The sequence below is a fragment of the Mesocricetus auratus genome, unplaced genomic scaffold, assembly GCF_017639785.1.
Source record: "Mesocricetus auratus isolate SY011 unplaced genomic scaffold, BCM_Maur_2.0 Super-Scaffold_6723, whole genome shotgun sequence".
NCBI lineage: Eukaryota > Metazoa > Chordata > Mammalia > Rodentia > Cricetidae > Mesocricetus > Mesocricetus auratus.
The window spans coordinates 15056427-15069292 of NW_024429183.1; the positions used below are offsets into that span (position 1 = coordinate 15056427).

The 12866-nt window shown below is 48.4% G+C and overlaps 1 protein-coding gene across 1 annotated transcript in view; it reads right to left on the reverse strand.

The window, feature by feature from the left end:
• The window catches only part of Zfhx3 (zinc finger homeobox 3), a 240187-nt gene that overhangs the window by 38062 nt on the left and 189259 nt on the right, over positions 1 to 12866 (reverse strand). Inside the window, 2 exon segments of the mRNA XM_040737179.1 lie at positions 7787 to 7829; positions 7831 to 7901. Coding sequence (XP_040593113.1) covers positions 7787 to 7829; positions 7831 to 7901 — 114 coding nt within the window.

Genomic DNA, 12866 nt, shown 5'->3' on the forward strand with positions numbered 1-12866 from the left:
GCACAGTAGTCACCACAGTTACTCACACCTGGATGAGATCCCGGCTGGGAGACTACAAGCATTTTATCGATACAGTTACCTCCACTCACAGGGCTTCCAAGAGCAAAGTCTCAGACACTTGTTGCAGGGGTTTCATTTTTAGAAGAATCTGGGAACTAATAGGAGCCCACGTGGGGCTGTGAAACCACACGAAAGAGAGCCCTGGTTTTAGGACAAGTGAAAGCATCCTAAATTTGATTTTTCTGGACATCAACACTTCTAGATGCCCTAAACAGAAAGCAGTAGAGTCATTTAGATTTCAAAGTACTTGTGCCTTGCTATTTAATTAACAGACCATTGGGGGCAATTCTGGGCAGTGCTAAGCAGCACATACAAAACTCAGTAGATGTCATACAGTCACCAGCCATCTATACACAGCTGGCAATTATGTGATGCCTTAAGAAGTGCATGATTTTCCAGGTCTTCTCCATTTTTCATATCACAAGAGAAGGTAGCTGTGCTACACAGTCTTCAATTTGTAGGGTATGGAATGGCTGTCTGACCTGAAGGTTAAAGAACCTACTCATGGAGAACGCTGATCAAAGCTCTGATATCCAGTGCTCCTAATCCATGGGACGCAGCTCCCTAGCTGCAAAAATCAAGGTAACAGGGGACCCAAGAAGAATGGTTGTGCCTAAGAAAAGTGATATCCCATGAGACACTTGGGTATGCTTTAAAGAATCCTGCTATGGGGGCTGGAGAGATGGCTCAGTGGTTAGGAACACCAGCTGCTCTTCCAGGGGACTCTGGTTCAACTCCCAGCACCCACATGGTGGCTCACAACTGTCTGTAACTTCAGTTTCAGGGGATCTGACACCTTCGTACCAATGCACATAAAACAAAGTTAAATTGTTTTTTAAAAAAGAATCCTGCTATGATTCTCACAGCAGAAGATCTTCACAGAATCTGAAGTTCAAACAAGGCAGGGGAGGTCAGCAGGGCCGCAGTTCAAGAATCACAAGCACATTTTCATGTATTTCCTTCTGTGCGCGTGTGTGTGCAGGCCAAAGGATAACCACAGCTATCATTTCTAGGGTGCTGCCTTTCTCTGACCTGCAAGGCACCACGTAGGCTAGACAGCTGACCACTAAGTCTCAGAGATCCACCTACCTCCACCTCCCTGAAGCTGGGATTCTAGCTTTTTAAAAACACGGGCTCTGAGGTTCCAACTCAGGTGCCTTGTACTCATAAACCAGCATCTGCTGGCTGAGCTACCTTTCTGACCCTCTGTAGAGTGCCTTCCACAGAGACGAACAATGATTTACTCCTTCATTTGCATTCTATGCCCCAATCTATACCTTAAGAGTAATTCTCATTACATTGTGCCTTGATTATATGATTACACATGATACTTCCTTTACAAAGTTGCTTGCAGTTTTGCATGTGTACACAAACACACACACACACACACACACACACACACGCACGCACACACACATGCTCAACTGATAGAGTATTATCACTTATGACTTAGCAATATAAATTCTCAGAGCCAAGCTTTGAATTACTGGAATCCAGGCAAGTCTAGCTATGTACCACACCCTATATCTATTTTTGCTTACCACCATAAAAATAGTTGATGGTCTGTTTTCAGTCATGAGACAGAATTCTGTCTGTGATGACTATAAGTAGCCAAGTTCTGCTAAAAGTAGTCTGAAAATGGAAAAGAGAGTGGGGGTACAAGTGGACCCGGGAAAAGCTGACAGCTATACAATTTCTAGCCGTGTGAAAAGGAAAACCCAGTAGCAGTTTCCACCGGCAAGGACAGGAACCACAGAGGCCATGCAAACAGAGCTCGCCGCATTCCCTCATCCCACTACACTGCAAAGCAAGAGCCAGAATGAGGTGGAGTTAGGCTATTTCTGTAGAGGTATTCTGCTGGTGAATGAGGTGGCTTCTAATCAACGGGGCTGGCTGGCCATTTGTTCATGTGGCACTTCCATTACTACCCATACCACACTGGGCTGTAATGACAGTGTAGCCGCTCACAGTAACATGGGACTAGGGGAGGGTCTGTAGTCTCTGACATCCCACCAAGAAACGTGGGCTTGGTGCTGTCTGACCCCATGGAGAAAAGCCTGTTTGAACCCTTTACCCAGGCCCATGCTATACTAAAAACCCACCTATTAGCAAGATCTTTGGGAAAAGTTATTAATGTTCTGACTTTAGTAATGAATATTCTTGGCGGTTTATACTATCCTTCGCCAGTGCCTCCTCTGATCAAACATCTACGGTTCCAGAATTTTAAGTTCTGGAATTTGGTTCAACCTGCTATTTGACAGGTTTGGAAACTGAAGGTCAAAGACCTAAGGTCATGGAAAGGAAGAACCATGGCTGCTGGCACCGACTAGCCCAGTGATTTCCTCAAGCCATATTTCCTCTTAGCAGATACCTTGTTTGGCCTCTATGTGTTTGACTGAACTAAAAAGGGAGCGGGGAGAGGAGGGGTAGAAAGGGAGGGAGGGAGGGAGGGAGGGAGGGAGGGAGGGAGGGAGGGAGGGAGGGAGGGAGGGAGGGAGGGAGGGAGGGAGGCAGCCCCTTCCACTCTGTGACAGATTCCGTTTTGGGCATTAAGTCCCCTATACTACAGCATCTCTATTTAGACAGAGCTATAAACAACAGAGGAATGGGGTGGGCTGGTAATAGATTTCCATCAGGATGTGCCTGACCTGCTTTTATTTTTTCAAACTCAGTAATTAGAAGGGCGGTGGCTCTGTAGGAATTATTCATATGCGGCAAGAGCCGTGCACTATACATTTATGTTAAACATGTCAAAGCTGATTGAAATCATGCCTGCCAGCACCATAGTCCACAAACACACTTTCCCCTCGCGGATGCCCATTAATACCGCCTCTAATAGCAGAACAGTCTCCCATAGATTCAAACCATGGACGCTCCCTGAACTAATTGCTCCGTGTGAGATGAGTGTCATGGATTAAAAAAAAATAATAATAATAATAAGAGCAAAGCCCCTTTGGGCCCTTTGTCCAGAAAGGAGAAAGCACTCAACTGTAATTCTAACAGAAAATTCAACAAAAAATACACAGAGGAGCGCCAGTAAGAGATTTTTCAGAGCATTGCCACGCCTCTGTTTTAGGCTGAGCTGGTTCTCCTCCCTTTTTACAACTGCACTAGCATCCTGTCCCCTGGTCATCCTCTCTCAAGTTCCCTTAGCCAGACTCGGGCGCTCTGTGGCTAGAGACCATGGTGGCTACAGCGTTTCAATAACCATCTCACTATGATTCTTTGCCAACAGTTCAATCTTGTCCCCTTGTTATTGGTGATAAAGCACCACACTAATTGTATATCACTTAATTTATAGCAATTAATGATTGACTTGCCTAATCACAGCATTAATCACCGTTCAGTGGGGGACGCTGGGGGCTCTTCAATCTCAAGCGCTCACACTCAAATCCGCTCCGGCAGATGACAGCAAGAGGTCATGTTCAAGTTTCAAAGGAGAAAACCACAGAGTTGGACAGTGGAAATGGCAGTCCATTAGCAGGCGCTTGGCTTCGAAGAAGAGCCTTCCCATGCTGCCCTGCTCTGCCCCCCCCCGCCCCGTGGCCTGTGTGTTGACTAAGCATGGCCCAGCTTTTCAATGGCTTGTACATGTGCCACTGCTCAGCACCATGGAGCCCACAGGTGGCTGGGGCTGGTGGTGTTACTTGACCATGTTTTACAGACAGGACACTCCAGGTCTCCATAACTAAGTCCTCCGACAACTCAACCATTGCTTACTAGTTAATGGCCTTCCTAACTCCATACCCAGGGCCCTTCCATGTCAACAGCCTGCTTTGACTGAAGTTAGTCTTATCTGGTGTGTGCACACTAAGCACACAAACATGCCAAGGTGCACGTAGGGGGTCACAGCTGGTTTTCTCCTTCTACTGTGCGGGTGGTGGTAGGGTCCAGGGATGGAACTCAGGTCAGCAGGTTTGCTTGGCAAGTGCTTTCACTGACGGAGCCATCTCGATGGCCTGCTACCCGGCACACCCCCCGCATTGCCGGCCCACTACATGGCAAGCTCCCAGCACGTGATCCGGGTCATTTTGAAGATACCGGTGTTGCTGTTTTCACTGTACATCTTTGGGATCTATTCCTTATTCTTGGGTCAGAGAGGTCAACCAGATCAAGTACTTAGACTAAAAAGCCCATTCCCAGGGCAGTGCAGGGCATGTTGCTAAGAGTAGGTTCTGTCCTAAGTTCAGGGACACAGGATAAGATTGTCAGTCTACCCCTGTACTTTCTCCCTGCCCAAGCTTATTCCACCTAGGCTTGCTAGCTCCCAAAAGGGCAGAGGTAGAAGGGCAGCTGTTGTTTATACACTATTTCATAGAGTAGGAGTGAGAATCAGGCATGCTTATGTCTGGAAAGCAGTCTCGGCACGCAGGGAAGACGATGGTAATGGGGTCAAAGCAGCAGCAGCTGTGATTGGTGCTGGTTTCAGAAGTCCCGCCCACCTAGCTGGGAAGCAGTACCTGGCCACCTGTCTGTGCCTGTGGCATACCTGACAGGAAGATCGGTTTGGAAGCCTCCAAATTTAGCTGGTTTACAGAGTCAGAGTGCCTGTGATGAGTTCTTTTGGGGTTAGCCTTGTTCCTTCTGAGCCACATGTGGCTACTTGAATTTAGATCCATTAAAAAGGAAAAAAACCCTTAAATTTCACTTCCTCTGATCATGAGCTCAATGCAGACACTGGACATTTTGTTTATTGCACAAGTTCCTGTTCTGCTAACAACAGGCACTCTGGAAGCCCCAGGACAATGTCACATACCATGATGTCCCCTAAACTTATGCCCCTTGGAACTCTGCCCAGCGCCTTGAATGGGTGGAGGGACTCGGCCACTGGTCCCTCTCTGACAGATCACACACAGATTGTCATTTCAGGGCCATCCAAGGTAACAACCTCACTCTATCTCTGAGAACCCCAAAGAGGGACACCCACAAAGGAAATCCCAAGTCTTGTTTCCATAAAAAGCAACAGAAAGCTTGTCTCTAAAATCATCAAGATTCCTGCACAAACCCCCAAACTACATAATCAATAACTGGGGAAAAATGCCAATTATCCAAATCCACTTGAAATATTAATTTGCATCAGCAGCAGCCACTGATCATCACAACAAATTGCGAAATCACTGTTTTCTCGTTTGCGGGGAGGAAGCAATCCCCGTCATGCTTAGTCGGATCGCAACACTCAATTTCTGGTCTAGGGAACAAATGAAAGAAATGTAGATTTTTTTTAATTACTTTTTTTTTAAAACAAAATACTAAGTATTCAAAAAGGAAAGCTCCAGAAAGGTTGCTGGCACCTGTATCTGTTACAAGATCAAATTAGCCCCACGTGCTTCAAGAAAGCCTGCTATTACAAACTCAGATGCCATGGGCAGAATGACGCTTCCGGTCAGAGGAGGGTCATTTGAAGGGGCCAGCATAGGAGGCCACCTTCTTCCTTTATGTCTGTGTTTCTAGCAAGGTGTGCCCCTGAGTTGCTGTTTCTCTCTGTCTTCTGGAGGCAAAGAGCCGGAGGTGGGCCCGTCGCGTGGATGATGCATGCAAGAGACCCTTGTTGTAGGCTTGGGTTCTATGGTTCTCGTTTTACGCCTTTTAGTGGCCTCCTGGTTGCTGAGCACATCCCCTGGCGCTAAGATGTATTCACTCTGAGCCACAATATGGAGCCAAGTTTTAATTGAACTGCCCTCAACAGGGCTTGCCCTACACCGGCTGCACGAATGTGAAGAGCACATGCCAAGCAGCAGTGCAGGGTGCTGCACATTGTAGGAGCTTTGCAAGCAACATTCTTTTATAATGTCTTTAACATCCACATGGGATGTTAAAGAAACATACACACCCAATTTCAGTGACCAGACCCGGCTAAACCCCTGTGTGTTGCTTCTGCTAACTTTTCAAAAATTCCTAGGAGCCACCATGGTTGGTTTCAGATGTAAATGGAGAAGGCTGAGGGGGCTAATCATTTCCCACAGGCTTCTTGACTGACTGCTAAACAGACTCTGTACACAAAGCATACCATATGCCCGGCCTTGTTCTAAACGTCCCGTATTAAGACGGTACGACACTGGGCACCATCCTTAGCCTCCTCTCTCTCATTAAATGCAGAAAGGCTAAGAGACAAAGCACTGTCACCCAGCAAATGGCAGGGTCGTGACCAGAAACCAAGCACCCCCATCAAGCTAACACACAGGTGACCTGGAAGGTCACCCTGGGTCTTCAGAGCGTGTTAGCAAAATGCTCTCCCCTCGGGGCACATGATGTTTGGTTGCCATCTATAATGTCTATTTATGTCTCTCACCCTAACAGTTTAGTAAAAACCAGGGGCTCAGTGCACAGGTAGAAACACCCCTCCCCACATCCAAGGGGACATTGCTCACCAATGATCACCCCTTCCTCCCTGGCTCTCCCTCACAAACTTCCCCTCAGTAACAGAGGAAGAGCAAGCTCGAAACTCCACAGTGCCTACCTCCACAGAGGACTCTGAGCCACAGTGAAATTCACCTGGAATACCCCTCTGCTCAGTCGGCACCTTTGCTCCCAGGAAATACTGAACCTCTCAGAGTGTCCCCTCCCCATGCCTGTCCTTTTGGATGTCTAGAAGCCTCCCAAACTTTACTTTTCCAGGCCACACAGCCCCGGTTTCTGCAGGCTCTTCACAGAGGTGGGACTTCTCAGCCTTCAGTCATTTTCACTGCGTGCCTCTGGCCTCTTTCCAAGACTCTGTATCTTGTTTAAATAATGAAGGCCAACCCCCAACCCTCAACATGATTTAAGAACAGTTTTTCCTAGAAAAGTAACAGAGGCCTAACCAATATCAACTCTAGAAGGTAAATATTTTCTTTGAAAAAAAAATCAAAGAATTGTAATACTGAGCATGGTGGTAAGAATTAGGTTGACCAAACAGAATAATTTCTGTTGCTTGTCACAGCATTTCCTGTTAGCACTGTGATAGTGTCTGTGAGACTTATCTGCCTACTAAATCCTCTCAGAAATGACTCAGCTTCTCCTCTGAATCCTTGAGCTTTTCTTCTGTCTCAGCTCCCCTCTCCTCAGGACAGAGATCCTGTCATCTTGAGAAATGGCCATTCTCCTCTCTTGGCACTAGCTTTTCCAGAAATAGCACTTCCTGCCCTGGCTTCTTCAATTTGTTCTGCTTTTGCTGAAATGTCCCGTCGGATTACACTGCTGTCCCCCTGCGGACGCTGGCCCTGAGGGAGGAGCATGCTGGGAAGAGTATGGGGGTCCTGTTCAGGTCCCCAGATGCACAACAATGTCCACCCGTCACTGCCTCTTGTAACCTTGAGGTTGAGAGTTGGGTGATCTCAACCAAAGTCCATGTGACAAATGTCTCTGATGGGCCTTCACCAGAAGGAGGACAAGGCAACAGCGCTGAGCAGCTGCTCAAGAATGAAGACCTCAAAACACCAGACGCCCAGTGCTCAGTAAAAAGAGTATGGAAAAGAAAAAGAAAAACGGAATGATACTTGACTTTAACCACGGCAGAGGTAGGGGGATCTCTGCGAGTTCAAGGCTAGCCTGGTCTTTATAGTAAGTGGCATGCTGTCTCAAAAAGAAAGTGTGTGTGTGTGGGGGGGGGAGGGCACTAACAAAACTCCCTCCCTATCGTGCATGGAGCCAGCATACTTCCAGGAGAGGAGACGAGGGTGGGTCTGCTCCCTGACGGCCGGCTTTATTTCTCCCAGGGAGAAGGCCTGGGACGGGCCATGTACACTACCTGCCCGCTTGCTGTGCCCCTGCCCTTCCTCGCCGCCGCTCCCCCTGGTCTTTGGCCAGCTCCTCTGGGTCAGCAGGTGTGTCACTGGGTCCTTCCGCATCGTCAACAGCTTCTTCTGAAAGGCGAGAAAGGCAGACATGTCAAGGATGAAAGTGGGAAGGTGAAGAAGGACTCCTAGCCTCCCAGGGCCCAAGAGTTACCAACCCCACAGCACAGATGTCAGTGACTCTGTCCTTCCTGTGTCCCTATGGTCCAGTGAGGCTGAGCATGTGTAGGGACACGGTGGCTCTGAATGGTGCCAAATGTGTGACCCTTAGGTACCTCCAGTGTGTGACCCTTAGGTACTTCCAGATAGGCTCTAAATGCCTGGCCTGAGCACTCTCCAAGTGAAGCAGCCACTTAACTCAGGCTGGAGACTAGTGCATACCCAGTGGCTGAGTCCTCACTGACCTGGCAGTGTCTACACACGTGCCAGATGATGACAGGAGTTCTTGGAGTCACTTATGTTCTGAAGAGTCACAGGACATCCAGTGATATATTTTATTGGCATAAGGAATTCTAGAAGTCAGACGGGAGAGGCAAAGGGGTAAAAATGTACAGCAGAGCCACCGTGCGGTTTCCGACTACGAAGCAGAATGCTGTCTGCCCACGCTGAGAAGGAAAGACTGTGGTGCTGAGGTGGGGGTTAGTCCTCTCTGTTCTCCCGGCCCTCTAAATCACCAACCAAAGTTTAGTAAGAGTGACTTAAGAGGAAGAATAAGGGCTGGCAGGATGGCTCAGTACTCTGCAAACCTGGTGGACTGAGTTTGAGCCCCAGATTTTCTATAAAGACAGGAGGAGAGAACCAACTCCACAGAGCTGTTCCCTAACCTCCATGGAGCATGTGCCTTGGCACAGGTGCCTACACAGGTACACACACACACACACACACACACACACACACACACACCACACACACCACATACACACACAGGAACATACACACACAAAGGAACACACATACAAACAGAGGAACACATATACAGAGGAACAGGAACACACACACACACACACACATACACACCTCAATTTTTAAAGACTAAAGCAAACAATCAAGGTAAAAATCTCTTGAAGTGATGTGGAAGCTGGTGCGCACCTCTCTGGGTTTGGAAGTGTGAGAATACACACTCCTACCACATCACAAGAAGCCTGGACCAGACTCAGCCAGAGCCAAGACCAGAATACAATCTAGAACCCAGGACTGTGGTTCTGGCCAAAAGCACCATCAGATTCTTCACCACTTTTTCAATTATTTTCTTTCACACTGTGGTCTGGGCCTCAAACCTACTTTTAAATAATTCCCATGTTACACCCCCGATCTCCCCAAAACTAACCTTTAAATTCTATCCCACAGAAAGAGTAAAACAGTCACAGTAAATTGATCTTTAGGGGCTTCCAAAACACTTAAGGCCGGAAGGATTATTCTAGAAAGATGATAGAGTATCTACTGATGGCTAGAAAAATGAACCCCAAGGATGCAGAATGGTTGTTCTTCCTTACAAAACAGCAGAGAGCCCCAGAAGCAACTCCACGGGGACTGCTTATTCCACCCTACACTGGGTCTCTCTCTCTCTCCGTGTCCTGTGGGTCTTTGTTGGCTTGCTTCACAGCAGATTTAACAGAGTCTCCTGACCTTACCCTTAGCTTGGACAGACAAAAATCAGGCACCCAAGGCTTGGCACTCATTAGATATACAGCTCAATAGCAACACCATACGGTCTTGTAGAGTGTGGGGGTGGGGAGCTAAACACGAGAAGGGTGAAATAAGTAAGTGGTTACCACGAGATACGTGTGCCATCTCGTGTCTGCACATTTTAGGCTTTTGATAAAATTCATCTTTAATGGTGATACCAGGAATAAGTTCACCAATATTAAAACGGGCATATGCACACCAGTTAGGTATCTTAAATATGTTCCATGGCACAAATCATTTGCAGGGCTCAGAAAGTAACTACATGGGATTGCAGAGTTGGCTCAATGGGCACGTCTCCCTGGTACACACACCCACGTCACCTCGGATGGACACAGTCCAGCTCTTACAGTAGACGCACCACGGTGTCCCTCAGCAGAGGAGGCGCACACCTGCTGGGCCACCAAAGCCAAGGCCAGCGCCTGCAGCTACCAGAGCAAGGTTCAGAACTGTCATCTGGGACTGCCGCCAGGACTTGGAGGCTTTCCAAACGATTCCACTCAGGAGACAGAGACTGTGGCGTGTGAGCAGATCGTGGGTGCAAGAATGTGCGAGGAACATGCAGGAAGTTGCTGTGTGACTATTACTAGCTCCCTCGCCCTGAGCCTACCTGGGCCTTGCCTCCCTCCTTCCTTGCTCCATGCCAACAGAAAACAACGGCAGCTGTGTTTCAAGAAGGTGGTGGTGGGGAGGAAACCAAAAGAGGTTACTTTACTCCAGGAGGATATTCTTACTATTAATTTTGATTTCTCTTCAAGATGCAAATGCATTCTTGAGTTTCTAGGCTTTGTTTTATCATCTGTGATTTATACACGAAGAGAATGCTATGTGTGTACTCTAGGAAGAATGAATAGGGAACCTACGAACAAGCCAGATCCTCTTACAGGGGATCAGTGTCCTCACCCCAGTTTACAAAACAACAAAAACCAGGTCCCATTCAGCCGACTCCAAGAGTCTCTGCAGTTCCATATGTGACCTACAGGTGTCGCCCTCTGCATGGCAAGGCCCAGGAGGGCAGCTGGCTAGGAGGCAGACAAGTCTGGGCTGTCTAACCTGAGCATGTGGAAATAATATACATCTGTACACGAATGGTCTAGTCCTGGAGAAATAAAATAGAACATTCATAAGCAGTTACACCATCTGTCTTTATACCATCATCATCAACAGTGAGAGGGGGTAAGGGCCCTTTAAAATGGATGAAAGCCCAGGCTGACACTAACCGGAAAACTGTGAGAGCTGAATACCAATAAAGGTAGAGAAATGATTAAAAAGCAGGGATACACACTGCAAATCTGTCTGGACAGCTCAGGCTTATGATGCTTTTCAGACAGGGTGTGTCTTTACTGGTCCCAGAAGTGTCACGCAAGCTCTCTCACCACAGGCCAGGCTTGGGCCCCCACAGGGAAGGTTGGTGGGTCTCCTGGCCCCTGGGCGTGTGGTGGCTAGGGGTGTAGCAGCCTCTGGATCTGAACCAGGGCCTGCCCACTAGCTCCCATTCCTTCCCGGGCTGTATAGAGTGCAGAATGGAGGGGGCGGTTTTCCCCACAGATCACTCTGGTCCTGTGCAGGGGCAACCGGCCGGGGTCACCACAGAAGCCGGGGTTTCTGTTTTTCTTTCCATGGTATCAACTACTGACAGATGGTGGGGACAACTGGAGATGTGGGCTGGCGTTGGCTTTTATCTGGAAAATTCTGTCCTTTCCTCCTCCGAGGAATAGGGTGCCATCCTCTTACCAGCACTAACAGCCACCACGCCACTCTCAAGGCTCAAGCAGACACAACACACCTGGCTTTCCCTTGGAGCACTAAGGAAATGGTACTTCATGTCCTAACTGAGAGCACAGCAGGAATGCTGTCCCAGGGGTGAGGCAGGACCTGGGCAAGGAGCTCACCCCCACCACAGTCCCAGTTCTCAGAAGGAGGCAGTAAGCCCAGTGCACCCCAAATGATTCTGGTTTAGAAGAATGCCAAAGGAGGGGTCTCTACAACCCTGCAGGAGCCCAGCTCCATGGTCACGCCCCACCCTGGCCCTCAAGTTAGGGTACCCCCTCTTGTGTAATTTTCAGCATGAAAATGAGAAAGGGCGACTTTTTTTTTTTAAACCGGAATCTCAGGCTGGCCTCAGACTTGCTGTGTAGTGGAGGTTAACCTTGATCGTACAGAGGTCTTCTGCCTCCACTTCCAAGTGCTGGGATTGCGGATAAGGTAGAAGCAAGGGCTCCAGGCCTGTGAGGAAAACACTACCAGAAAGAGGTCTGCGTGGCTCAGAAACTGAAGGAGATCTTGCAAACTAACATGATCTTCCAGTGGTACCTTCTGCCTTTCACTGCCCCATAAAACAGAGAGAGAGAGAGAGAGAGAGAGAGAGAGAGAGAGAGAGAGAGAGAGAGAGAGAGAGAGAGAGAGAGTTCGGAGACAAGGTTTCTCTGTGTAGCCCTGGCTGTTCTGGAACTCTGTAGACCAGGCTAGCCTCAAACTCATGGAGATCCTCCTGCCTCTGCCTCCCGAGTACTGGAATTAAGGGTGTGCCGCTACTGCCTGGTGAGAAACCTATTTCTTACTTCTTTTTTGCAACCCCCAAGCCAGGCTTCTTAGGGCAAAGCCATCGCAGCCTGCTCCTATCACTCTCAAATCCTGCTGAGCCACAGAGCCCTTCTGGGTGCAAAAATCCCAGCAAACAGACAGACCCCAAAAGAAGCAGTTTAGGGTTTTGAGAGGACGGGACCACAAACCTAGGAAAACTTCCCACAAATGCGAATGACTCCCTCCAGCCCCTGACAGACAGCCTCCTGTTCAAGGTGACCACAGGATTCTCTGCCCTCTTCTCCAGAGGGAGGCCACGTGTGTCAGCTGCGCACCCCATGGGGATTTGTAAGACTCTGACGAGCAACCTGCAAGTTGGTATGTGCAAGGAATGCAAGGCAGAGGCCGAACCCAGAAAACAGTGTCATCGCAAGGTCAGCTTCCCACCAGGGCACATGCTCCCCAGATAGGGTACCCACAAAGGCATTCCAGCTTTTAAAAAAGGGTACTGTTCCTCCCCCAAAAAATGGCTCGAGTGATGTGTCCATTGGGGGTATTTTACACATCGCTCACAGGCTTGAAGGAAAGGGGAGTCAATCAATGATTAAGACAAATCCCTCCGTTCCTACCTCTTAACAGGATAATGTAGATTAATTCAAACCTGACAAAGCCCCCACAGTGCCTCGATATGATAGAAATTTGGAAATTCTCCTAAGAACCAGGGTGTCTGTACCCAAGGCTCTCGCACAAACGTGTTACTTAAATAACACACCAATCTGTGATCCCCGAAGAATGAAACTGTTCATTCCCCATTATTGGGAGGGGATA